Source organism: Sus scrofa, chromosome 2 (genome assembly GCF_000003025.6).
Source record: "Sus scrofa isolate TJ Tabasco breed Duroc chromosome 2, Sscrofa11.1, whole genome shotgun sequence".
Classification (NCBI taxonomy): domain Eukaryota; kingdom Metazoa; phylum Chordata; class Mammalia; order Artiodactyla; family Suidae; genus Sus; species Sus scrofa.
In genome coordinates, this window is record NC_010444.4 from 149,656,911 (window position 1) to 149,684,286 (window position 27,376).

The 27,376-nt window shown below is 48.1% G+C and overlaps 2 protein-coding genes across 3 annotated transcripts in view; one reads left to right on the forward strand and one right to left on the reverse strand.

Moving 5' to 3' along the window:
• Nucleotides 1-17,353, reverse strand: part of LOC396905 (acrosin inhibitor) — a 118,422-nt gene extending 101,069 nt beyond the window's left edge. Inside the window, exons 1-2 of the mRNA XM_021080532.1 lie at nucleotides 16,829-17,353; nucleotides 12,311-12,405 (exon numbers count right to left, since the gene is read on the reverse strand). The gene's annotated coding sequence lies outside the window, so the exon portion shown is untranslated. The remainder of the gene's footprint in view (nucleotides 1-12,310; nucleotides 12,406-16,828) is intronic.
• Nucleotides 17,390-27,376, forward strand: part of FBXO38 (F-box protein 38) — a 48,576-nt gene continuing 38,589 nt past the window's right edge. The window contains exons 1-2 of one of the 2 annotated variants that reach the window (XM_005661794.3): nucleotides 17,390-17,609; nucleotides 25,004-25,193. In XM_005661794.3, the coding sequence (XP_005661851.1) occupies nucleotides 25,066-25,193 (128 nt within the window). In that variant the 5' untranslated portion in view covers nucleotides 17,390-17,609; nucleotides 25,004-25,065. The remainder of the gene's footprint in view (nucleotides 17,610-25,003; nucleotides 25,194-27,376) is intronic. The other variant, XM_013995310.2, reaches the window with a different exon arrangement.

A 27,376-nucleotide genomic window follows, 5' to 3' on the forward strand; every position in this document is an offset into this window, starting at 1 on the left:
ATATAACTTTGCTGTATACCTGAAACTGACACAGTATCGTAAATCAACTACACTTCAATTTGGGGCGGGGGGAAGGGGAGATTTCTCTTACAAAACAGAACAACTACCTTTAGGAAGTAAAAGAGGAAAGGACCCAAAAAACAACCTTTAGTAGAAAATTATGGTCTCCTAATGCACTGGTTCTCAATTAAATAGGAGACTGAGACTATGCAATTTAAATGTGTGCCTGTGTGCCTGAGTGTGTGTGCGTGTGTTATACGTCTGAGTCGCACTCTGGGCATGAGTCAGAATCTTCAGGTTGAGTGGAGCAGGTGTTGAAGGCAGACATGTACATTCTGAGAAGGTTTCCCAGAATTACAAGTTCATGTATTTCATATTCGTTTCTTCTTGCTAGTTAAAAAAGAATATACTTCTACGGTACCGAATAATAATTTAACAATCAAACGAAACAATCTTCAATCGTGCTGTCACACTATAGCTCTGTAGCACTTGAAGGACACACTTTTCCCCTAAAAGCGTCTGGTTCTTTAGTGGCCTGATGACTTTGCCCTGGGTGTCACTTGTAAACAGATTGTTTGCAGAGTGACTTCATAATGGGTCTGAGGTTCTCATAATGGGGCCACAGCCCTCGGATCATTAAGAGACTGAGCATTTGAGGATTTGCTATGAAACTTTCAACCCAAGGAGCTACCGTGGATGAATGGCACTGTTCCTTATGGAAAAGATGCAAACTTTCTGTGTGGCCGTCTTGGCTATTGGCTATTTCTCACGTAAGGATTTATCGAAGAACCTCAGGGAGGGAGTCAACTTTTGATCTTCTGAGGGAAGTGACAAACCAGTGATAACTCTTTCCTAGAAGGAGGGAGTTCTGAAACCACGAAGTTTCTCGGGGGCGGGGGGGGGGGGAATTCGATACCACGACTAAAATGAATATGGGTGGCTGAATCCGTTTTTTAATATCCTAAGAATTCTGCCATAGACTGGTTAGACTCAAGACGTGTTAAGAGATGATCCCTGAGAGGCGTAACCAACATCTGACCCATCATCAGTCTTTAAGCTGATAATCACTTTGCTCTTCCCTCCCTCTTCTCCCAATGCTTGCCCACCAGCCAGATGCCCCTACCCACTTTTCTTTTGTGTCTGCACACACCCAAAAGCCTACTACACAAAGCAGGGTCAGTTCCAGGCATGACTCACTCTTACAGCACCGCCTGACCGAACCACATCCAAGAGAGGCTCCTGGGAATTAACTCCAGCAAAGGGACACCGCCGAGGCAAGTCCATGACGTGGAAATGGATCTGCTGAGGATGGCACAGGCAGCGGGGAGCTGCTGGCCAGGAGGAGCCTCAGCGGCAACAGCTGAAGGAAGTCAGAGCGTGGAGGAGCCACAAAGTCTGGAGGGGACAGGTGAGCAGTCGCTGTCCCTGAGGCCCAAACAAAGGACGGGCTTCCTTAGAAGCAGACAGAGTTTGGAAAGAGAGCGTATTCACGACAGGAAAGAACTCTGTAAATAAATGAAGGCAGGTACCTAAGAGCGCCGCCAGCAGGCAGCCAGCAGGCCTTTTCCCTTAAACGGGGCTGAACGACGTGCGAGCTGCCCAGCAGCAGATGCGACGTCGAGGCCCCGGGATTCAGTCTCTCCTGTCGAAGGTCAGCACTGAAGCAGGAAACGGGCTAAGGCTGGATTCTCAGGGGGCACAGGGGGCACTTCAGTGTGAGGAGAGGAAGGAACAGTATCTGGGAAGCAGGCATGGGTCGGACAAGCCTTGAGCGAAGGAGTGCACGTTTGTCCGTGATTTTCACGGTGATGGATTTACGTGGCATCACTTAGCGGAGTAGGTGTTCACAACGTGACGTGTTTTAAAAGCTTTTTTTTCTACATGTCTTTGTTTCAGATATTTTTGGTAACACTGTACATAAGGTAAGTTTTCTGCCTCCTGCAAAAGAATGATTTTCCAATGGCACGCTATTTCCATGAGTATTTCTAAGGCTGCACCATTAAACCATGGGGAACTTACCATGTGACTGGTTTTGAGCCACAGGATGGCAATTCATAGGGTTCAGGCTAAACCTCTCTTGAACATCAAGCTAAATGCTGAGGAAAAGCGGGGCTCGGCCTGTCTCCCACGAGTCCCCCACCTCCTTCCCCGCCACCGGCCATCAGAGCCCTTCATCTGTTTCTTAACATCTTTCCTCCCTCGAAATTCACCGCTCTTGTTTTCATTCAAGCCCTTCTCACGTTCTGCCCATCTTATGGCAAGAGCCACCTAGTGGGACCAGGGGTTGACAGACATCCCAGGGTGACAAACATGGCCCATGGTTTTTGAAAACAGTTTTAAAGGACCCCAAGCATGCTCATTTGTTTACCTGTCATTTCTGGCTGCTTTCAACAGCAACAGAGACTGCCTGCCACACGGCTTTTAATAGGAAAATATTTACTACCTGGCTCTGGATAGGACAAGTCTCTCTGCCCCTACATTAATCTTCTCCACAATCCCAAGAAGGGGCCTTCAAAAATGCCCATCTGATTGAGCCGCCTCCCTCCTTTAGGCTGACCCTAGCACGCTTAGGATAAGCTCTGCACACTCTGTGACCCAGCCTCCCCCCGCCCCCAAAGGAGAACTCCCCTTTTCTCATTCTAGGTTCTAGCTAACAAACTATTTGGGAAGTCCCTGCTATTCCAGCTTGTCTTTGTATTACAATTCCCTCTAGTCAAATTAGCCTTCTTTCCATACTTATGTCCAATTTTACTTTATTTTATTTTTAGGGCTGCACCTGTGACATATGGAGGTTCCCAGGCTAGGGGCTGAGTCAGAGCTGCAGCTGCCAGCCTACACCAGAGCCACAGCAATGCCAGATCCGAGCCACATCTTCGACGTACACCACAGCTCACAGCAACCCCAGATCGTTAACCCCCTGATCGTAGGCCAGGAATCGAACCTGTGTCCTCATGGATGCTAGTCAGATTCGTTTCCTCTGAGCCACAATAGGAACTCTGCAATTTTAGAAGTCATTTTCATTCTTTAGGAACCCACTGAAGAATATATTCCTTGGTAACAATCTATTCCTTGGTAACGAGCCTTCCCAAACAAACCATGGAAGCTCAATCATTAAATGGGGATGAGACACACAAACTGCGTTTCCAAAAGAGTGATTTCTAACAGTATTAGTGATACAATGTGCTAATGAATACCTTTTACTGCAATAATTATTGCTCTTTTAATGTGCGTTAGAAAAATTATTACAACTTCAAAGTCAAGATATCCTTGGACTTTCATGCTTAGGATGAATCTAAGGTGAGTGGTCAAGTTTACAAAGGCGGCCAATTCGAGAAAAACATTTTTAAAGAAAAATGACACATGAATTTGGAAGGAGTCATGAACCAAGTGACTGAAATTTGGGAAACTTGCTGTAAGTAATGGGAGCCAGTGCAATTGGGCAGACAGAGCAGGAGCCTGAGGATGGATTGTGATCCGAGCCTGGGGCGTAGAGAACCAGGGCAGTTCACGCCTCATCGGCTCACTACACAAGTCTCAGGAACTTTCCATGTCATGAGACAAATTATTTTGCCTGCAGACACATTCTTCCGTCACCCAGGTGCCCCTGAGACCAGCTTATTCCAACTCTGGTGGCACTGAAGAAATCAAACTAAAATGGGGAGACAGACTGGTAAAATCTGACCCTGGTGACGCCAGCTTCCTCATCTCCACAAGACTAACAGAGCCAATGCCAGGGTGGCACCTCACGGGGCGTCCTGACCCAGGCGCAGGAGCCACGGAGTGGGTTATGATGAACGACAGTGACTCCAGAGGCAGCTGGATAGTTGCTGTAGTCACCCCCAGACAGCGGTAAGAGTCACTGTTGCCACTTCCAGAATAACCCCCTTCCCTTCTAACAAGTTGCAGACACACACCGCACAGCCAAGGAGCAGGGCTGTTTAGCCTCAGTTGCCTTCCAGACAAAAACCCCCAGGCTCTGACTGCTGAAGTTTAGATAAGAGTTTCCATGTCTGAAGTTTTAAAGAAGGCATATTTTATCGTTCTCTCCTCTCTGCACAAAATAAAACACCCAAGTATTTCTATTAGAAGCCATTAATAGATCATTGCTGGGTAGAGAGTTTGACCTGTGAGTTTTGTTTTAGGAGATTTCGTGCAGTTATTACCAAAAGAAGTCTATACAGCGGAAACACATATGCTCCATAAGAGTCAGCCCGTTATGTGCCTCTAATAATGTTACATATTCCAACTCCTGCGTGTACTGCTTTGCTAACATGTAAGTGGAAACACCAGACCCAAAACAGAACCCTCTCTTGGGAGTGTAATGTGTACCTGACGGATAACACGTCTACGTATTTTGGAAAATGTGTGTGAACTCCTTAAGATGTGACTCTCTAAACCGAAAACAGGGTCACTGGAGTTTCAGCTCCACGGGACGAGCCCAAGGGACACGGGGAGGGAGGACGAAGCGACTGGGATTTTGAGTCCAACCTCCACCTGCGCCTCCCTTTATCTGTGCTGGATGTTGCACTTCACTCTGAGATTTTATGTGCAAAAGGTTTTGCTCCTAAAAGGTGTGAAAATCATCGCGGTAAGACACAGCACCCCTTTCAAGGTAACAATTCAAACAGCGTCTCACCACTTAGTCCAGAAACCTTGGGCTGTTGAGCCTGTGGTTAAGGGATACTGGGAAATCTTTTAACTCCTCTCAAGCCTGCGTTCTTCTTGACAAACCTGAGCTGCTACTTGCTGCCTCAACTGCTAAATAAGCTCTGATCACACTGACTCTTCTTTCGCGCTGTCTGCAAATGCACAAAGCCCTCCCTGCTTCGGGGCTCCTGGACAAACTCTGTCCTCTCACCCCACCGTTTCCCCACGATTTTCATCGAGCTGGTCTTTCCTCCGCTGTTGGGTTTCAGCCTAAAGATTTCTTCCTTACAGGTGCCTCCCCTGACCCTCTGACCTCAAACAGATTCACCTCTGATACGTCCCACATCAACAGGCTTTTGTTTCCTTCATGATTCGCATCTTAATTCCCAGATATTTCATTTTCTGCTTATTTTCTAATATAAGCTCCATGAAGTCAGAGGCATGTTTTCGATTTATTCATAGTACTTAACACATTGTCCGGCACCACATGAGCCCCGTAAGTTCTTACTGATGAATGAGTGAGTTCTTGGGGAGAATGCATGTGAAAATGGGTATAAAAAGCATCTTTAAACCTAACTCTTCACAGGCAATTTTTTCAAGGTTTATCATTCACTGCACTGGCTCAATCTCTCAGAACTGAGCATGTGGTTAAGAGTGAAGACGGATCCTATAGACCGGAACTGGAACTGTGGCTCTTCCGTTTAAACTATGTGACCTAGGACAGATAACTTCACCTTGGTAATTACCTGAGAGGTTGGCTGTGAGCCTGAACAAGAAAATGCATAATAAAGGGAGCCTAGCAAAATGCCTGTCACACACACGGCCACCAGCGTCCTTGGTATGCTGCTTCCAACGAGAAGGCTGACCACCCCAGCTGGCCTGAGGCTGAGGATTTTCAGGGGATGCAAACTTCTGAGGGCTAAAACAGGACGTCTGGGACAGACAAAGCCGCTGGTCATCTTACCACCGGCATGCTTTCATGCCCAGCCCCTAGTTCTTGCATATTAACCAACTCTTTCCTTCATTCAGACCATATAACCCTCACCCTGGCCTTCCTCTACCAGGGCAACAGTAACTTCCAGGCAATCCTAAAACCTCTCCCCCTTGGCACCCACAGGTTGGCATGATGATTTCAGGGCACACACGGACATCCCTCGGACGGAAGAGCAACTGTACAGATGGTGGCTCCCCTTCTCCCCAATTCATCACTAGCTCTCCACTTCCATCCTTTCTTCAAACCTACTGTCTACCCACTTTTGCAGGATCCCAAGTTTTTAGGGAAATGAATATAGCCTCTCAGTGCTAAGAACGTATCCTTTCAAGCAGGGCGAGTACTAAAAGTATGCAACCCGGTCTTCGGCACCTTTGCAGCAGTGGGAAGCTATCACCACTAAGTTTCTCTTAGAATAATTTTCACCTCAGAATTAATTCTTAAAATAATTACCTTAGAATAATTTTCAACAAAAATAAACGATACCCATTCTACCATCCCCCAGTAACTGGCAGTTACCAGTTTACTTTCTGCCTTTACAGATTTGCCTATTCTGGACAATCAGTATAAATGGAATCATACATTATGGCACTTTTTGTTTTCAATTTTCTTTCCCTCAGCGTAAGGTTATCAAGGTTCATCCATGTTATAGAATCTATCCGTTCTTCATGCTTTTTCAGGGCTGAGTAATAGTCCATTGAATGGCTATACTACATTGTTTTTATTCATTCATCCATCAATGGGTTACTTCCACTTTTTGGCTATTATAAGCAACATTTTGGTGAACATTCGTGTACAAGGACCTATCTTTTCATTTCTCTTGGGTATTTCTCTAGGAGTGGAATTTCTGACTCATACGGTAACTTCGATATTTTGAGGGATTGTCAAACTGCTTTCCAAAGCAGCTGCAACATTTTACAATTCTACCAGCAGTAGGTGCACGTTCCAATATCTCCCCATCCTTGTCAACACTTGTTATTTTCCATCTGTTTCATGATAACCATCCTAATGTGTGAAGTGGCATCTCATGGTTATAATTTGAGTTTCTCAAGTGAGAAATGTTTAATATCTTTTCACGGACCGATTAGCCATTTGTACATATTCTTTGGATAAATTTCTATTCAAATCCTTTGCTCACTTTTTAATCATATTATTTGTCTTTTTATTGTTGAGTTGTAGGAGTTCTTAATGTATGTTGGATATAAGTTTCTTGTGTCTAATCAGATGTTTGCAAGTATTTTTTCCCATTTTGTAGGATGTCTTATCACCTTATTGATGGTGTCTTATGAAGCGCAAAATACTTTAATTTTGATGAAGTCCGATTTTATCTATTTTGGTTTTTATGGCCACACTCACAGCATCTGGAAGTTCCCAGGCCAGAGACTGAATTGGAGCTGCGGCTGCAACCTGAGCTGCTACAGACATACGCTTAACCCATTGCACCACAGCTTCTGCTTTTTGTGGTCATATCTAAGAAACCACTGCTGAATCCAAGGTCCCAGAGATTTACTGCCGAGTTTTCTTCCAAGAGTTTCATTAAATTTTATGTCTTGGATCCATTTTGAATTAATCTGTGTATATACGATGAGGTGGGGCATCCAACCTGACGTTCTGAATGTGGATATATCCAGGTGTCTCTCTGCACCCCTGGCTGAAGGCCATTCCTGCCCCCGAATGGTCTTAGCATCACTGCTGACAAGCAACTGACTACAAATACAAGGGTTTATTTCTAGACTCTAAATTCTATCCCAATTGGCTGCTTCGCTCAGTTGGTTAGAGTGCGGTGCTGAGAAACTCTATTCTGCCGGACTATCCAGTGCCACACTGCCTTGATCACGGTAGCTTTGCAATAAGTTCTGAAACTAGGAAAGGTGGATTCCTCAACCCTGTTCTTTCAAATTGTTGTGGCTATTGTGGGTCCCATAGGACGTATAAAAGGTGCGTTGAAGACTAACGTACAGATGTGTTCAGGATACCTGTTCTAAGAGTAACCTATGACGGAAAACTCAGGGTCCTAATAGGACTGGTTTCAATAAGTTAGCGTGTATCTGTAATTAACACTTCCTAACAGTTAGGGAAAGCAGCTGTGTCACCGTTTATGGTAATGCTCCAATGTCCTCTGAATTTACTGGCAGGAAATTTAGTGTTTTCCAAGGTTTTCATTTCCCGAACAGTTCTTGGCATCACCAAAGACATAATAGGACAGAAAGGAAGTACAGTCTTCTCAAGCAGAATCTGCCCCTTTCCCCAGGGTGACACGGCCACTCAAATTCCCTTGTCCATGCCTCTCCCTGATGCTTAGGGCACCTATATTCTGCCCACTCTCTTCTGGTCTCAGGCCAGGTGAAAAATCCATCCTGCTTCTCATGCCCAGCAGTTTCAGAGAATTCACGCATAAGAATTAGCCAAGCCCCCCACGTTCACGGGACATTCTTTAGCCTAGAGTGGCTTTCTGCGCAGATTATCAAGGCATTCCAAGTGCGGGGCCAGGGTATGAACCAATAAGATGAGGCGGGCCAAGCACACCCCACGCTTTGATGCTAACTGCACACATGTCTCCCTCCATCCTGCAGGCTCCAGTTCAGGTTCTGCCTGGTCCTTTGTTTCTGCATCCTGGGGCAGTCAGTCAGAAGGCAGATCTGCCTGAGAACACCAAAGACCTCTGGCTCAACATTTTGCTCAAAGGCTCCTCCTTTTAAAGCTGTATATATGCTTTTTTTACAAGGCCCACTGGAACTTACACATTAAGTTTTTTAAAAATCATCATGATACAATGTTAAGTTGAAAAAGAGAAAGTGTAAGGATATAAGAGGATATGTACAGTATGATCAGACTTTTGAAAATATATTTATTGCACATATACCAAAATATAAAATTTTAAAGAGACCACATGATAGGGAGTTGTTTTTTGGGGGGGAAGTGCCTATCTGAGGCGTGTACAAGTTCCCAGGCTAGAAGTCACATCGGAGCTGCAGCTTCCAGACTACACCACAGCCACAGCAACGTGGGATCTGAGCCGCATCAGTGACCTACACCTCACCTTGCGGCAAGGCTGGATCCTTCACCCACTGAGTGAGGCCAGGGATCGAACCCACATCCGCATGGACACTACCCAGGGTTCACAACCTGCTGAGCCACAACGGGAACTCCGGGAGCTTTTGAAAACTTGTGATACACCTGCCTTTAAATTAGTGCTTACTATAGGCCAGGCACTGGGCTTGGTGCTAAGAGTTATCTCATTCAATATTCAAAACAACCCTATGAAGTAGGTATTGGTATTAATTTCCATTTTATAGATGATGAAATTGAGGTTTGGAGAATTGAGGGATTCCTTCAAAACATCCTAGCTCATGAGGGGAGAAACTAAGAACCAATTCCTGGAATGTGACATCCAGAGCCTCAAACCTAACTTTGCAATGTCTTGATTAGAACCTTCTATTTGGCCCAAGTTTTGTAATTTTTCAACATAATCTCTCATATTTATCCAATTGTTTCATGAGTGTTTAATAAACACCTAGTAAGTCCCAGGCGCTGTGCCACGGGCAGGGTAAGAGGGGGAAAAGATTATGATAGTACTATTCTCAGGCTGTTACTACATGTGATGAAAAGCCTGCTATAGCTTCGTACGCACTTTCCTGAATAGGGCACCTGTGAAGCCCCCACAACGCTGCAGGGTAGGCAGGGATGAGAGTCTACCCTTTCTTCACACAGTAAGACTCCAAAGTTAATTGCCTGGCTCCAGTCAAGTGGGAAGCATTTACAGAAGATGAACAATGATTTTTTTTTTATTTCCTACATGACTACCGTTCATTTTTTAATGGGCTACTTTTGCATGAAAAATGCAATAGCTAAAGTCCACTGACGATAATTTAATCACATTTAACCATGAAACGAAGTAACCGGCTTTGCAAATTTCTCCCTTATGTTTTCCGCACGGCTGTGGTTCTCTTGTCTTGACCGCTGTGCTCCTTGCCCCCCACTCCCCCCCCCAGAGGAATCCTCTCTGTCTGCAGTTCCCACAGCACTTTCACAGGGAGCCTCAAAGAGTGTATTCAGTAGGCACCCTAATTATGCTCATGTTACAAATAAGGTTAATTCGGCTTCAAAAAAGGAAACGATTTTCCCAGGATTGCTCAGGGGGTCCTTGTTTCCCCCTCCCCCTGCTTCTTAACATACAAGCGTCCGCATTTGCTAAAAGCCCTAATAAAACTTTTCACCCTGATTCCAAAGTCAAGGGGTCTCCAGAGCAAAGGGAACAGGGAGGGGGGAGGTGGGTCGGGTCACGCACAAATCAAGAGTTTACAAATCAAGATGCGTCTTTGCTCCCAATCTCTCCACTGGGACAACTAGAGGAGGAGGGAGAGGTATTTCATACACGTGCTCACTCAATATTTACATCCATTTTTCCTAGAGCTTTGCAGCTCACCCTTCGAGTCAAACACATTGGAAAATGTCACCGGGCCTAAATATTTTGAATGAGAAGTGATTTTCCTTCGTTTGTCATGAGTGAACCGGTCTGAACCAAGCCTCATCTTCCCTTCAAGAAGTGGAATTCACTCTATTCCCTTACTTTTAAAAAAAATCAATAAACCTCATCGTATGGGAAGCTTCCCTTTAACTGAGGACTTATTTACTGCGATGGACCAGAAGCGCATTTGTTTCTCGAAACCCAGAGCTGAGCGGGAAGGAAGCCCTGTTAGGAGCAATTCCCAGTCTGATAAGCTAATTGAACAATTCACATGTTGATTCGGGAAATACTCTTTTAGGTATTTTTAAGGAAACTGAGAGACTTGGCTCGATCCTGGGTCCTCAGTTCAACCAAAACGAGTCTGTGCCCTCGTGCAACTCACAGTCCAGCACGGGAGCAAGAAGACGAACAACGATGAAAAGGGTAGAACCTGCAAAAGAGAGACAACCTCGGGCAAAGGCAGGAGCTGGCCCTGGCACTGCTTCGGTCAGGCCTGCTCCTCGGGGCTGGGCCTCGATGCTCTCCTGCCTAACAGCCCATTTCACCCTGAACGCCCAACAAGTCCTGCTGTAACCAGGACGACGCCAGACAAAGGCAGAGCTCCCCCACAATTAGGGCTGAACAAAGGCAGAACCTAAACATTATCCAAACTTGAGAGGGTGAGTGGGTGCTACTGCGTTTCCAGTTACAACGTTAGCCTGTGGCCATCCTTCCCTCCTTCGCAGGAAGACTTTTTAAGATACCAAATCCCAGAACTACTCCCACTTCCTGAGGGCATCTGATCCAGGGCAAAGCCAGTGTTTCTTAAAATTCTCCCACATCGACCTAACAATCCCAAATCTTAGAACAAATCCTAGCCGCCTTTCCCTGAGCGACACCATGGCTCCCGTGTGTACTGTCCCTCGTGGAGAAGAAGAACAAACCCAACCTGTTCCACTAAAGTGCTCCTGGGTCTTTGACAAACACAAAACGTGAACGTGGCCACCGTGTCGTGTCTGCTGTTGAAACCCTCTCTTCTCATTTTTCTCTGCAGGCGCACTGACGGGGGTGTGACGAATATGAAAACAGGTGATACTTGAACTCTTAAATTAAGGGGTAGGAAATAATTTCTTTATGCATTCCTTGGCTCATGTGCTACCTTGCTCCAAAAGTAGGTTCAGGTGGCTGGTATGATTCCGTGGGTTCAGAGTAGGGGCAGCTCTCTGAGGGCTGTCGGAGAGAGCCAACACGCCGACCCGAGAACACACCTGGAGATAATGGAGCCCTAAGGGGGATGAGGGTACCCCAAATGACACTGATGTTGAACAGGATACCCCTTCCCCAACAGCCAAGGCGCCCCGTGGCCTTTCCTCAACCAGGGATCACAGTGAAGCACCTGCTGTCAGGTCCTCCCTGCCTCCCCGTCCTCATGAGCATCTTCTTCCCTTTACTGGGCTCTTCGTTCCCAACTCCACTCTAAGGTCCCACCCATCGCCACGGGCAAGTCCGTTCTCAGGTTCTATAAGGAAAATCCTCATTCTCATTTTTTTTTTTCCTTGAAGAATTTAAGAAGATCTAGGCAATCCTCAGCTAAATCCATGCCAAGACACTCTTGGTCAAACTTAGCGATTTTCAAGCAGAGCCATAAAAACATGTCGGGGGGTTGACTCTTGCTTGTCACAGGGACGGGAGTGGTCCTACTAGCACCACTGGACGAAGGCCCTGCCACGAAGGCCCTGCTGGACAGCCCCGCACAGCAAAGAAGTGACCCATCCATCCACAGTGCCACCAGTGCTCCCACTGAGAAACATCTCAGCCAGAGACAGAAGGGCTCCGTCACATCCAACCCTCCTGCCCTCCCCCTGCCCACACCAGGGATCGGTAGTAGATGACAGCATACTCCCGGGAGCCGGGGTGGCTTCAAAACCTCAGCAGAGCAATCCCAGCACGCTGCGCCCGTCTGACCTGGCAAGGAAGCAGAAACCTATGCGCCATTCCCGTCCTTAGCGTTTTCGTTCTTTTTTCTGTTTTTCTTTTTTCCAGCTGCACCAGCAGCCTACGGAAGCTCCCAGGCTAGGGGCTGAGTCGGAGCTGCAGCGAAGGTCTACACCACAGCCACCAACACCAGGTCCTCCACCCACTGAGTGAGGCCAGGGATCGAACCCGCATCCCCAGAGACACTATGTTGGATTCTTAACCTGTGGAGCCACAACGGGAACGCCTACCTTTTTAAGGCTGAGGACGCTTCACTGTTCCTGAGATGAAGCCTTCACCTGGCAGCCTGGTCTTATCCCATTTGCTTGCCTTGGTCATCATCGGACTGCAACAGAGAGGAAAAGGTACAAGGTAACCCATTCTCTGGGCTCTGCTTCCCAAGCTTGACCTTGAAGGTGTGACCTTTTATTTCATTCATATGGAAATAAAAAGTCCAGCAACAGAGAGCAGCACCTGTCTTGTCAGAAGTGTAAAGGAAGATCCAGCCTGACCCAGGGGACAGAGGCAAAAGCACAAAGGACTCCGGCACCCAGAAGTTTGCCGCAACCCGTCGCACACCCTCCGGTTTGAGTATCCAAGCCTTAATTCGATCTCAGGGAAGACAGTTCATTGGGACACTAATCCACTATCTCCTCGGGCTGCTGGCTTTCCAGATACAGCCGCTGCTCCTTGGCCTAACACCTCGTGCCCAGATTTACAGGTCTGTTGTGCTGCAAAGACTATGATCTTGGACTTGGTAATATGACGGCTCTCCCAGGTCTTCTAAGACAGGGGCCCTATCAGCGATGCGAGCTCTGCTGCTAGGACTGTGCACCATCCCAACGGGTCTAAGGAGAAATGCCCGCCTCGCAGCACTGCCTCTCCAAATGCTTGCTTCTGATGCCGTGAGTGAGCTGCCCCCTCTAGTGGGGAAACCATGCTTTGAATGTCTTTGGAAAAATAACACCTCAGAGAAAATCCAGCTCAGGGACTTAATTTTACACAAGAGGGAGCGAGGCTTGGAGCGAGGTGGGGGAGGCAGGGAGGATTTCCACGGCACCTGTACTTGACGATCGAGAGGGATCTCTGAATTCAGGCACGGCTGGATCCAGAGTCTCAAAAAATGTTCCCGAAATTCCTGTTTTCTTTTTTGGCCACCCTCTGGCACATGGAGTTCCCAGGCCAGGGATCGGATGCTAGCTACAGGTGCAATGCAGGTCCCAGCTGCAGCAACGCTGGGTCCTTTAGCTCCCTGCACCAGGCCAGGGATCTAACCTGCGTCCTCGCACTGCAGAGACACCTACAATCCTGTCACGCCGCAGTGGGAACTCCCAGAATTTTTTTTCTCTCCATTCTTTGGATCCATCCACGCTTTCCTGGATGTTGTCTTCATTCTCCGGACTCGTCCATTTCATTCCACCCCCACCTCAGTGGTAGACCCTGGCCGTTCTAGAGCTACAATGTCAGGAGAAGAGAGCTTTCCTTTCACAAAACTCCTAGCGAAAGATCTGAAGCTTTTTAGTCTTACTCATTTCGTCCAGGGCAGGAGAGCCTTAGCGCATGTGAGGGAGTCCCGTTTGCATCTGGGACATGCAAGCAAAATGAGACTGAAAGGCAGGCAGCAACCAATGCCTGCTGGGCCTTGCAGGTCTGATGAACACGTTGCAAATGTATGCTTTGAGGTTTAAAGTGGAAGCAAAAATGAGCCATGGACAAAAACCCGTGAGATACTTTCGGAAGACTAATTGAATTGTCATTTGAAGGAAAAATTACAAGAGTGCAGTTTGGTAGTTAGGAATACGGGTATTTAAGTGAGACAGCTCAGATTTCACAACGATTCTATTTGCTAGCTGTATGACCTGTGGCAAAATACGTCATCTCTCTGAACCTGCGTGACATTATCTATAAAATGGGGCAAAGCAATGCTTACCTAACGAAGCTCTCGGGGACTGAATGTGATAAGATATCAAACGAGGGATGCAGACACAATGTGATGAAAAGGGCACAAAAGAAAACAGGAAGAATTGGTGAGGGAGAGACCAGAGCCAGGACAACGAGACAGAGACACAACCAAGAAGCAGTGACCCAGAAACTCACGGGGCAAGGAAAAGGGAGCTGAAGAGGGTGCTGTAATTACTATCTCAAGGGTAGCTGCCTGGAGCCTGGAATCACTGTCATCCGGGCTGACATCTCGCTGAGCCAGGATTTCCCAAATTTCACTGACGTGTCCTTTGTAGCGGAGGTGCCCCAGGTTGCCGAGGAGCAGAGACGGTGTCCGAGTCACCTCTGCAGCCCCGACTAACAGACTTCCAGGCCCCATACTGTCTTTTAGTGAATGTTGGCTGATGGGAAGTGGCTCTTGGCATTTCAAACTTTTTTTTTTTTTTTCCTACTCTCACACCTCTGGAGATCAGGCTCTAAAACGTGCACTGGATGTAGCGACAGGGAAAACACAACACAGTTAATTGTTAAAAAAGAAAAAGAAAAAGCTTTTTGAGCTTCCGAAGCTTCATTTCTAATCTTTCCACTTTCTTGAGAAATAACCTTGACCTTGAGTGTGGTCCAAACGGAAACGGAAAAGCAAAGGGTCGTCTTCCTTTGTGCTTCCTCAGAGCTTGTGTTTATTAAAGAGCTCAGGTTTACAAGCAGTCTTGTCTTTTTTTTTTTTTTCCCTGCTTCATCTACCCCGCTGTGCTTGGCTTTCAAACTCGTTCCCCTGTACATACCATTCACAGTTATGTACCTTGGGAGAATCTAAGATGCTTTGAAAGCGACTTCAGAAACATCACACACAACTTCAGAGCCGAGAGCCCGTGCAACCTCTAACACAGCCGAGCAGCAGCAAGAAAAGGCGGCTTCCCAACAATCAAATATTAACAGCTGACCTCCGTGGAGTATGTGCTGTGTGCCAGGCAGTCTTCAAAGTGGATCCCAAACATGACTTCACAAAAAACCAACGCGAGCAAGGCTGCGGCGAAAGTGCAACTCTCGCGCACTGTTGGCGAGCACGTACGACGGTGCGATGGTGCGACTGCTGCAGCAAAATTCAACATGACCTATGTCCCAGCCATCCCGCTTTTAGGCATACATCCAGAAGAATGGCGAGCTGGATCTGGAAGGTACCTGCTCCCTTATGTCCCCGAAAGTATTATTCACAAACGTCTATTCACAATAGGCATGTGGAATGCAACCCAAATGCCCACTGATGAGGGAACAAAATACGAGATCCCTATAATTCAGTATCATTCAGCCTTCAAAAGGAAGACACGCCTGCCACCTGTCACAGCGTGAATGAACCGCAAAGACACGATGCTCAGCGGAAAACGCTGAACGCAAAAGGACACGTGTTGTATGAGTCCACTTCCGGGGGCACAGAGACAGAGCAGAATGGGCGTTGCCGGGGGTTGGGGTGGCGCGGCGGGGAAAATGGGGGTGCCTTCTTAGGGGCTACACAGTTTCAACTCAGGAAGATGGAAAAGTTCTGGAGGTGGGTGGTGGTCTAATGCCACTGCGCACATCAACACAGTAAATTTTACGTGATGTATATTTTAACCACTATTAAAAAGAAAACATGGTGGGCTTCTTTTCGGACGCTTGTGCTAATAAAATCTACATTCATCCAAAATAACTAAAAACCAACACACAAATAAGGCAGTACGGTAAACTGGAGTTGGCACAAGCTCCTCCTTCCACTGAGAGGGAGACGCTTACCATTCTTCTTCTCCATCTGTCCTTAGTGGCTTCCTTGGCCAACAAAATGTGACAGGGAACTTCGAGGACCCTCAGGGTAGAGCCTACGAAGTCCTGCCCTTCAGTTTCCTCTTGTACTGCTTGGAGCAGCTCAGGAGCTTTCTGCTCTATTTCTGAGGGCTCCCTATCAGAACCCAGCACCCTGCTGTGAGAAATTCAAAGCTGAGGGTGACCTGCAGGGAGCAGACCTGACCGCTGACAGACAGCTCCAGCTGAGCCCCAGGGGGCTTGCAGCCTCAACTGCCAACAATGCAACTTCCATTTCAGCCTCAAGTTAAAAGTCTCCGCTGACCCAACTTTAAATGCATGAGCGCCCTCCCCAACCCCCACCCCAAGCTAGAACGGCTCAGCTGAGCCACGTTACCTCACGGATGCCTGATAAAGTTTTTATTGTGTTAAGCCACTAATTTCCGCCGAGGTTTGATACGTAGGTACCCCAGTGATGTCCATCTGTCACTGTAAAAGCCCAAGGCTTAGCGTTGAAGTTTCAAGGTCGCAGTGAGTACTCTGTGGTTGGCTGAGCCCACAGATGAGGACTGCAATATAGACGACCTCCTGGGAAGTTCTACTCGAACTTTCCGGCCCTAACCCCAGACTTGTTCAAGGGTCCACTGTAAGCAGGGCCCGGAATGCAGGATTTGGAGGGCGAAAATCTGGGTTTCGGTCTAGCGATGCGACACTGCGCAGTTATCTCTGTGGACCCAGAATGTTGCCAACCATCTCATTTAACAAGGGATGTTGAGGCCATCAAGCCATCAGTCCCTGCAGCCACCCCAAAGGTGTACCCTACGGGGACCTAGGATGGAGAAGAACAGGATACTGCCCCTATATAGTTAAGGTGCATGTTACAGAAATGGTTTCAAAAAGCCCAGATTCTCACACCTTCCCATCGTTAGAAAAGGGCTAAATTTATTAATTTGATATGTCTGTTTTTGCTTCAATCAGCAGTAAGCTTTCAATGTTCATTACCAGGTTTTTTTGTTTATCGCAAAATCTCCTATCTCTCTCTCTTTCCTTACCTCTTCAGAACAGTCCCTCGGAGAGATCTGAGCCGCTACATCCCAGGTTTAGGTCCTCAGCAAGTGTGCGAATAAAACGCAATTGTCAACTTTCGGGTCGACAATTTCAACTTTCAGTCCGCATCCTCTCCGAGGGTAATTTTTATAACGAAAAAGCAGGTCAAGTTGACTCCCGCCCATATGTCAGCGTAGTAAGGCGTTTTTAACGAGACATTGATGTGAAAACCATTTGGAAACTATAAAATACCGTTAGTTACGTGCAGCGACAATTCCCCTCAAGTACAAAAAGGCTGATTTAACATTAACAGGTTTGCCTACCCCGCCCCCCGCTTCCTCCAAATAAGAGTTTCTGTTTTTACGTGAACAAATTCTGGAAGAAGCTCTACCGCAACCGAGCTATTTTGCAAACGAGAAAACCCAAGACCCAAAGCGTCTTCCTAAGACTCAGAAGAGCAAACCGCAGAACCCGGACTATCTCTCCCGCTTCAAACTCAAGACGCTCCCGACGCGAGGACGTTGTCACGTGATCAGAGGACACGCCCCCCCCCCGCCGCCTCTTTCCAACCGCCACGCTTAACATGGCTACCAAGCCTGCCCCTCTGAGTTCCACACACAACGTGGACGCGGGGCGCTTGCCCAGCCCCGGATGCCAACACTCCGGAAGTGCCCGAGGGACGACGGAAGCGGAAGCGGAAGCGGCGCCGCGGTGGGGGCCGCGGGAAGAATCTGTCGAGTTTCTCCCTCCCTCTCCACCACTACAACAAACCGAGGGCGGGCGTAGGTGAGGCGGCGGTCGGGAGGGCCGGCGGCGGGCTGCGGAGCCCGGGTGCGTGCGGCGTGTGGAGACGGCTGGATGCGGCTCCGGGGCCCCCGACCGCCGGGGCTGTGCCTCCGGTTCCTTTCGGGCCTAGGGCTCCCCAAGAGCCAGGGTTGGGTCCGTGATTCTTGGCCTTGTAGGCCCTGAAGGTGGGGTGTGCCACCTTGTCTGAACCTGGTTCGAGACCCCGCGGACACAGCCCTAAGTGGCGAGTTAGTCAACAAAATGGGGGGGTGGTCTGGGCAACCCCATCCCGTTCCGGCCGTCACGAATTCCAGGCTTTCAATGTGAGGTCAGTGTTTAAGGCAGCGAATTGAGGCCTGTAGTCAGCTTGCCGAGGGGACGCCTCTGAGCAGGACGCAGTGAATACGTCTTTGAGAGGCGGCCCAGGGATTTGGAGCGCCGAGCTCCAGTCTTACCCCGTCCCCCGCCTCTGACCTTGTCCCGGTCCGTTACCCTCTCTGTGGCTCGGCTCTAGATCTGTAAAATGAAGGTGTTGGATGCCTCTGTGCTCTTCCTCGCTCTGAAATCAGATTATCAACTCCCTTTCAAGGAATCTTTCCTTAGACCTGAAAAGCATCGCTTCCCTGCATCCTGTGTTGCCAGGCGATGACCTACCGGCGGTGTCTACCATGTTTGTTTTTCTTTCCAGACACCAAGCAGGCCAAGGGCACCTGGGCACGTAGGCAGGTTCTTTTTCCTGTGCAGTTTTACAGTCTTACACCAGCAGTGTAAAATATACAGAGTGAAACACGGGAGACCTTGGTTTTTTGACTTGAAATGGCTATTTCTGCTTTACTTTGGGCAAACACCTTCCTTCCTCTAGGCTGGAGATTTCTCATCTGGCAAAGTGTTAGATTAGGTCTCTGGTTCTTAATACCCTTCCCCATATTCTCTGCACAACTGAAGAATAAAGTAACGACTAATAATGAATCCAATAAAATAATAAAGCCATGTTTTTCTAGAGGAGGGAGAAGGCGAGGTGTGGAGTGTACGTATTATGTAGCCGTATAGATGGAAAATTCTGTGCTTATAATTTTAAATTTCACTTTTGGCAGTTACCAGGTTAGGTGATCACTAAGGCTCTTTCTCTTGAAAATTTGTGATGCTGTGAGTCTTACGTCCTTGTTGGGTAAAGAATATAGACGTGTGTGTGTGTGTGTGTGTGTGTTTGCTTAAATGACTCTATGCTTCAGTTACACAGGTAGCTTTTGTTTCAGATAAAGTGTGGAGAAAGCATAGGAGAAAATGGAAAGACTAGATTTCAGTGAGGTAAAGTGACATGGGGAAATAAGATTGGATTTAAACTAAACACATGGTTCCCTGTTTCAGGACTGGTACTTTGGCTGTGTGACTGGGCAAGCTGGCTTACCTCACCGGTTCTCACTTCCCTTACCTGGAAAATGAAGGATTGGACTGGGTGATTCCTAGACACCTTCAGCACTATAAATCTGTTTTCTTATTTGTTTGCTTCTTAATCTTAGCAGCTTGGTGGTTGTGGTGTGGCTTTGCTTTAGGCGAGAGAAGCTGTCTTAGGTGGTAGACATAGAAGATCTATGGTGAGGAATAGTGTGAAATTAAGTGACATGAAATCTTTTCCTTTTTTTTCTTTCTTGCCTTTTTGTCTTTTTAGGGCCGCACCCTTGGCATATGGAGCGTCCCAGGCTAGGGGTCGAAATCGGAGCTGTAGCCACCGGCCTTCACCACAGCAATACCAGATCCAAGCCGCATCTGTGACCTACACCACAGCTCATGACAACGCTAGATACTTAACCCACTGAGCAAGGCCAGGGGTGGAACCCGCATCCTCATGGATGCTAATCAGGTTTGTTAACCTCTGAGCCATGACCGGAACTCCTGAAATACGACTTTTCTATTGGCTTCAGCTTGCTCATATCAACTAAAGAAAAGTTGTTAGAAACCTGAAGGGCAGGGAAGCCCCTGACCAGACAGGATGCAGACATTGGGAAGCTTTACATGGGAGGTAGATATTTGTGATGAGGTTAACGAAAGGTAATTTAAGTATAGTAATTGAAGTGCCTGAGTTGTGAGAAACCGGTGGTGGAATCTGTCTCCACGCTGAGACTATAAGCTTTATGGGGAGAAAGACTGGTCACTGTCTAGCACTTAGTAGGCAGTAAAAAAGTAATCAAGAGAGGGGATTGCTGGATGGATTGATGAATAGATCATAGCAATTTTTAAAAAGGAGTTTCCCTGGTGAATTATTATTGGTTTGATACAGAATGGGAAATGGGCTCACCATTGTGAAAGTCTTCTAAAAAGAAAAGGTCCCTGTTTTCTGGTTAGTTGTAAGGTAATTAAGTCTCTACCCTATAAAGTGTGTTAGTAAGAGACAAATGCATACGCTGGAGGGTCCAGCGTGATCTGAGGAAAGGAGTCATTAGTAGAAAAAGGGATTGAGGAGGATGTTGAGAAGATGGATCAGGTATAAGAAGCCCCGGAGTCATGCATTTAGGGCCTAAAGGACTGGATTTATATAGGACTTGTATAGGTACCTGCCGTTGTCAGAATTACAAAGAGTAAGTATTAAAACCTCTACAATGAAAATAGAGAAGTGAAGGAGAAATCACTTGGTTTTTGCAAACGAGGGACTGCTGGTGCTCCTCTAGGAGAGGTGGAGACAGCCTTGGGTGGGGGGGGTAAGGATGGAAGGACAGGGTAAATGCGCGAGCAACCAGGACGAACTGAATTGGTGGGAGATAGTGTCGTCAGTTGGGGGTAGGCGGAGACCTGGATTGGCAGCTGGAAAGAACGGGGCACACCTAAGAGAACCAGTGTTTCGAAAGGGACCGTCCTTACCTTGTCGAGTTTGCCAAGGTTTAAGAAGGCTCACACCCTTCAGGCTTACTTCTTAGAATGGCCTTGGGCCAGGGCAAAAGTGATGCTTCCTTGCAGCTGAGGGCAGCGGAACAGCCAGCCACAGGGCGAGTGTGATAGACCCAGGGCAGCCATAGGCCGCTGTGTGAGAGTTTAAATTCGATGACCCCAGGGTCCCCTCACGAAGGAGGAGGTGAGCGGCAGTGCCGTCAGAGCATCCAGAAGCGCATCTCCAGGCGCTGGGCCGTAGCTCTGGGATGCAGGCAGCCAGCCGGGGGGCAGAGCACTGGCCTGGTGACAGCTGCGATTCCCAGCTTGAACGGTGACACGTAATGCATGCCTTATACTCTCTGCTTCTGTTCTCCATCTGAAAATTGAGGCACCAGGCGTGGGTAGGGACCTCTGGGTGAGCTTCCATGTTGCTTCGAAACCTCTGAAATTGTATGTGAGTCTGGGTGGGTTTCGTTTTCTCTTGGAGCGGTGTCCGGCTTCATCCTAGTCTCCCATGAGTTTGTGACCCACAAAAATTAAGCACTGTGTGACTGATCTCTGCGGCCCCTTCAACTGTGAGCGTTCTGGGATTCAGAATGACATGTCTTTGAAGTTTAGAGCCTCCGCCTCCCGATCTTGGTAACCCTGAATAACACCTGCTGCAAAACATAGTCTCTGCGCGTTTGTGCTCACCTGTTATTTAAACTCAGCCCTCCCGCGGCCCTCTGGCTCCGCTGCTGAGCCCACTCCGGGGAGCCATCCGCACCTGCCCTGCTGATGGCGGGAATCTCCGGCCTTCCCTCTTCCTCTTAACCTGCTGCTGCTGTGGCCTTTCCCTCCCTTGTTCAGAGTTTCTCAGGTGGCACATGGTGATCTTTTGGAGGTCAGGAGAGGAAGAGACCCAGACAGAAGACTACTCATGGCAGTTTTCCGTTCTCCCCTGCTTTTATCCCCCATCCCACTAAAAGACAAGCAGTTGAGAGAGAGAGCGCCTCCGTGGTCACTTGGGGCTCTGTGTGTCTTTCGTGACGTTTTCTTCCCAAACGGGGACACCAGGCCTGTGTGCTCAGCGCTTGGGAGAAATCGCTCAGCAGGGTCTAGTCATGGATTTCTCTTGAATGACAGCGAAGCCAACTGTCCTGTAAGAGTTGTCTGGGGTATTTCGTTTTGGTAACGGAGTTTGAGGGGTGATGAGGACAAATAAATGAGTCTGTTCCAGAGGCGGAGGAAGCTTTGCGGGGGGCACCTGCTTGGACTGGAGAGAATGGAGAGCCCCCCGCCCCAGCTCTGGGTGCTGATCTCTTAGGCTCCCCGGGTGGAGGGGGGCGATCTTCCCTCCCCCCAGAGTTCGTCTCCGTGAGTTCCTTCCCCACCAGACGCGTACAACAGGGGGTCGCTACTCCACCTGCTGCCAGATGAGTAGCTGCATTACCAAGTTTTCAATTCAGATGTGATACGGGAAATAGACAATTTCACCCAAGTTTTTGTTACAGTCCTGCTCACTTAGGCCCCATGCTGGTTAGTGTTACTGCGTGCCAGGTGAAATAGACTCTTTTGGGTCTGCTGGAGACCGAACTTCTCGATAATCCAGTATAATGCCATATCTGTCAGTAAATATTTTTTGGAGTTCTAAACAAGGGAACGTATATGAACTCATTGATACTTAAGCTGCAGTCCATGTTTAAACATTGAAGTGTAGATTGTGTGCTGGGGTCACTGCTGTGGCACGGGTTCGATCCCTGGACCAGGAACTTCTGCATGCTGTAGCCAAGGATAGATAGATAGAAAGATAACAATTTAATGAAAACATAAACCCTAGCTTTAGTGTGGTGTGTGGCAGGGTAAGCATTTTTTGTGAGCTTCCTGTGTAGGCTGGGTTCCAAGCCCTCGGGATGCAGCGGTGTGCATCATTTTGGAAGCCGTTGCAGCAGCCAGGGGGCTGGCGGAGATCTGACAGCCAGCACCAGTCAATGGACTGAAAAGTGAACGAACATGATATACTCATGTTGATTTCAACATTTCTTTCTTTCTTTTTTTTTTTTTTTTTCTGTTTCTTTTTCAAGCTGCACCTGCAACACATGGAGATTCCCAGGCTAGGGGTCAAATCAGGGCTAGAGCCTCCAGCCTCCGCCACAGCAACACGGGATCCAAACTGCGTCTACAGCCTACACCACAGCTCACGGCAACACTGGATGCTTGACCTACTGAGCGAGGCCAGGGATCGAACCCACATCGTCATAGATGTGAGTCGGGTTCATTACCTCTGAACTCCCTGATTTCAACATTTCTCATTTGAGACTCTGCCAAACCACACAGTCGGGAACACAGAAGCAGGTGAGGGTGTGTGTGTTAGGACGGGGGCATTTTGCGGTGGTGGAGAGAGTTCCCATGATATTCCGAAGGCCCTTGGGGTGTTGAGAAGCAGCTTCTGATGGGCAGAGGAAGTAGAGGTCAGCTTAGGAGAGACAGGAGCCCAGAAGCAGATGTCCTGAGTTCCGTTCTGAGTCTGCGGGTCGTAGCTGAAGCCTTGAGGATGGGTACAGCTGCCCAGGGAGAGGAGGGCTATGGGGTGAACTGGCAGAGGAAGCTGGGCTGTGGCCATGGAGGAACGGCAAGGTCCAAGAGGGCATCCCTCTGGGAGCCACGCAACGGGAGGGTTTGGAGGAAGGCGCGGCGAGCAGTGACCCGCTCTGCAGATGTTCAGCTAGGGGAGCTTGAACAGAGGCCGTGGGGCCGGATGGCTGGGCCAGAGGAGCTCAGTGCCGTTTCAGGAACGATGGGAACATGGAATCGAAGACTCATTTGGTGGGGGGGGGGGGGGGGCAGCAAAGGTGGGGGTGATACAATCAGGAGCAAATGAGCGTGTTTATACTTTTTTTGTGGGGAGTTTTGAGTACAAACTATTTCTCCAGAAATCTATGCGCCCAAATGTGATGGGGCCGGGAAACAGGCATCTGAGAAGCCAGCGTAGACGAGAGAGATGCAGTGGACGGCAGCTCGTGTCCCTTCTCTTGGCAGAGTTCCTGAGGTCCGTAGTACCAGCTGCCTGTTGATATTAATCCCCAGACAGTTTTAAAAACTTCTTTGGCTTCTTGGGCCATAGCTGATGAGAAGCAGCGCCTCAGAGGGGGGGTGTGTGCTCCGAGTGCAGCAGAAGCAAGCTTGCTGACACCGCCCAGAAGCCCAGAAGTAGTAGCCGTAACTGCTCAGTAAGGGAAGAGGCCAGCGCGCGCGCACGCGCACACACACACACACACACACGCACACACGCACGCATGCATGCACGTAATCTACGAGCGGATGGCCTTGGAGTTTGCTCCCATTTACTGCTGGAGCAGAGGAACCCCCGGAACTCCGTGCAGTGCAGCAGCCCCTGAGAAGCTACTGCCGGGCGTAGTGTCTGTTCATGTTGACAGCCTCGGGTCATCAGGAAAAGGTTATGCGTTGATTGAGTCGATGCTGTGAGAAGGCAGAAGCATGTGGTCCAATTCAGAGAGTTTTGGTAGTAACAGATTGTAATTTTTAAAAGTTGGTGCATAAAAGGGAGCAAACACTGTTTAATCTGGAGATGAGCTGATTTGGGACAGCAATGCTGTGCGTCCCTGTAGTCTGACTAAGTGTAAGCTCTGAACTCTAGAGTTTTTACACTTTGAATCCACATAATTTTTCAGAATTGTACCAGAGGTGATTATAATGCTATTTAAGTGACACTGCTTTCACATGGTGTCCTCCGAACAGGATCTACAAAATAAAACAAAAAACCTCTGGGCAGAAGGTTGCTCATCTGACTTGGTCTCTCCTGACTCCCCCATTTCTCCTTCCTCCCCCCTCACTGCAGCTTGTTTTTAAGAACAGCACACATCGGATAGAAGTGAATTAACCTCTCCTCCTTAATGTGTATGGGAGAGGGAGAGGGGGGGTTTATTTTTCCTCTGAAGTTGCGCATAAAATTGAGTGGGTTTTTGCTTTTGGTTTTTGTGGAGAAGGTTATGTGACCCACTGGTGGCATTTTACCCATCACTTCAGAGGTGGGAGAATGAAGTGTTTAAAAGATGATTCAAGTTCATGGAGGTAGTTTGCGGCAGACCAGGACTAGAATCCGAAAGTCTTCTATCTTCTCGCCTCCGTGTGTTAGGCTCGGCCTCCTCCTGGTGCTGGAAAGGGTTCTCGTCCTCTCGTTTAATGCTCTTGGCTCGCGTGAGCAATTTGATGCTGGGGAGAAACTGGATGGGTTAGCTCGGAAGCAGCAGAGTTACAAATGGAATCCAGGACTTCTTATTCCTTGGATGTCCACGTATTCTAAATAATGAGTTTTTATCGCTCCTGTTCTTCAGAAAAAGTTGTCCTGTGCCTTTTGTGTGATACTTTTATTATTAATTTGAATGTCCTCCGTACCAAGGTAATAGCACTGCTGTGTGTGTGTGTGTGTGTGTGCTAAAGTGAACATTCTTTTCCATGCCTCTCATGGAGACAGTTGCTGCATCCGGGGTGGTGTGTTTTGGTCTAGTCCCGTCACTGCTTGCTTTCAGGTGCCTTGGACTCAAAAGACCAAGAGGGCGATTTGCTCTTTAATCCTGGAGGCGCCTCAGCGATGGGTCCTCGGAAGAAAAGCGTTAAACCGTGTCCCGTGAACGCCGAGCTCCCCGAGGAGGCGACGCCAGATCAAACAAAGGACTACATGAACCAGCTCTCGCACGAGGTGCTCTGCCATATCTTCAGGTGAGGCCTGGTTGGGTTGATTTCATCTCCCGGGACTGTGGACGTGGGAGCAGGTCCTGGAGCCGCGCTGCCCACTGTCACAGCCACTAGCTGCGTGCGGCATTTCAATCAGGAGCCCGTCCCCCCTCTGCCCCCACTGGGTGTGGCTGGCGCCTACGGTACTGGCACCGGCAGCGCCCACGCCGGGGACAGAGGACGTCCCCTTTGTGGCATCTGGCCTCTGGGAACATTCCAGGCGTCTTGGAAGCCGTGCTCCCGGAGAGGCGCGGCCCGAGGCGGTGTTTGTGACGTGGTGATTGCCCCCCGCAGTGAGAAACCCGCGGCTCCGTGCACACACGCGTACCTGAGAGGTTTTGTGAAATCATCAGGACTCTGTGCAGTGCGCACCTTAGGGCCGCTGCGGGATGCGTTATGTTCAAAACACGGAGAATCCTATTCTTACCGAAACTCTGTTGTTACAACAACGATTACGGAAACCAGAACAACAACAACAACAAAGCCTCGTTCCAGTCTCCCCTGCTCGCTTCTTTCCTGATCCACGCAAATAAATCATCCAGACCTGCTTTGTCAGTGGAAGGAGAAACCCGAGTTTGAACCCTGAGGCCCCCAGCCGTGGACCAGCGCTAGGGGTGCAGGTGTTGGGCTGCGGGTTGGGTGCGACTGTGCTTCTGCAGCGCCTCAGGCCGCTGGCGGAGGCGCCCGGGAGCAGGGGGTGGTGGGGCGAGGGCTCTGCCTGTCCTCGAGCTGCTGCCTGGTCCCCAGAGCTCTCCTCTTCGTTCCTGCCTCCAGTCCACCCGCCAGGACGGGATGCTTCCCTCTTGCTGGTGTTCCTTCATCCCGATTGCTTCTGTTTTTCTCTTACACAGTCCAGCTAACGTCGCTAAGCATCTGAATCTTCCTTTTCTTTTAGAGTATTTACCTCGGGGAAATTTCCGTAGGGGAAGTTCCTAAAAACATTTTGAATTTCGAAAGAGGTATTGCACATTTGCCATGAGGAAGTTTTAAAACAGTCATAGCAGAGTCGCTCTAGAGAACCACGGGCAGTTTATTTTTCTTTTCTAATATACATTTCTGTTCATCTTTATCTTCTGCAGTTTGTTATTCTGTGACACAGCGTTGTTTTTGTTCCGTTTTCTCTGGGAATTAAAGACCCAATTAAAATAACAGACTTTTTTTTTTCTTTTAACATAAGAAGATGGCACTAAAGTTCATTTGGCAGGAAAAAGTCTCTAGCCACATTTTTCAGAAAAGGAGTCTCACCCTACCAGATGTTCAAATATATTCTGAAATATATAATAATTAAAGAATTGGTACTGGAAAATGCAGTCAGACAGTTGGGTAAAACAGAACAAACGCCCCACGTAGGCTGCATATGTGGATTTAAAAACAAGTGGGGAATCTAGTTTATAATAAACAGTATTTCACATCCATGAAGAAAAGCTGGATCAATGAATTGGACAATGAAGACACTAGAATTCGAAAGGAAAGCATGTATAAAATTGTTTCTAGAGCTGTGTGTTAGATGTTTGTTGACTCTTGGTAGGACGTGTTAGGAACAGATTTGACCGTGTTTAAACGGAGAGAAGATTGTATTTTGCTGTCCAAATGGAATATTCAAATAAAAGGGATGGAATCGAGAAGAAGGATGGTACCCTGGTTATAATGAAAAACACGTGCAGCAAATTGGCGGAATGTCAGGAGAACTGTGAATACTTGAATTTGGAACGGGATGTTTATTTTGTAGCCCTGTAGTGACTATTTAGCATATTCTCCTGAAACAAGAAAAATTATGGCCCCTTAAAAAAAACCTAATCGTTGCAGAACTTGCCATGTTAAAACATTTTTCTAAAACATACTTGATCTGCCTTTTGAACTCCACCTTTTTGAATATCTATCTATGTAGTAAAAATACGGTCTTTTTCTGAGGGAAAATATAAGATAATCTTCATAAAATTACTGATGTTTGTATTTTGAGGGAGTATAATTTTTTTTTGGGGGGGGGCTGCATCTGCAGCATATGGAGGTTCCCAGACCAGGGGTCCAATTGGAGTCATAGCTGCCAGCCTACACCAGAGCCTCAGCAACACAGGATCCGAGCCACCTCTGTGACCTACACCACAGCTCATGGCAACGCCGGATCCTTAACCCACTGAGCGAGGCCAGGGATCGAACCCGAGTCCTCA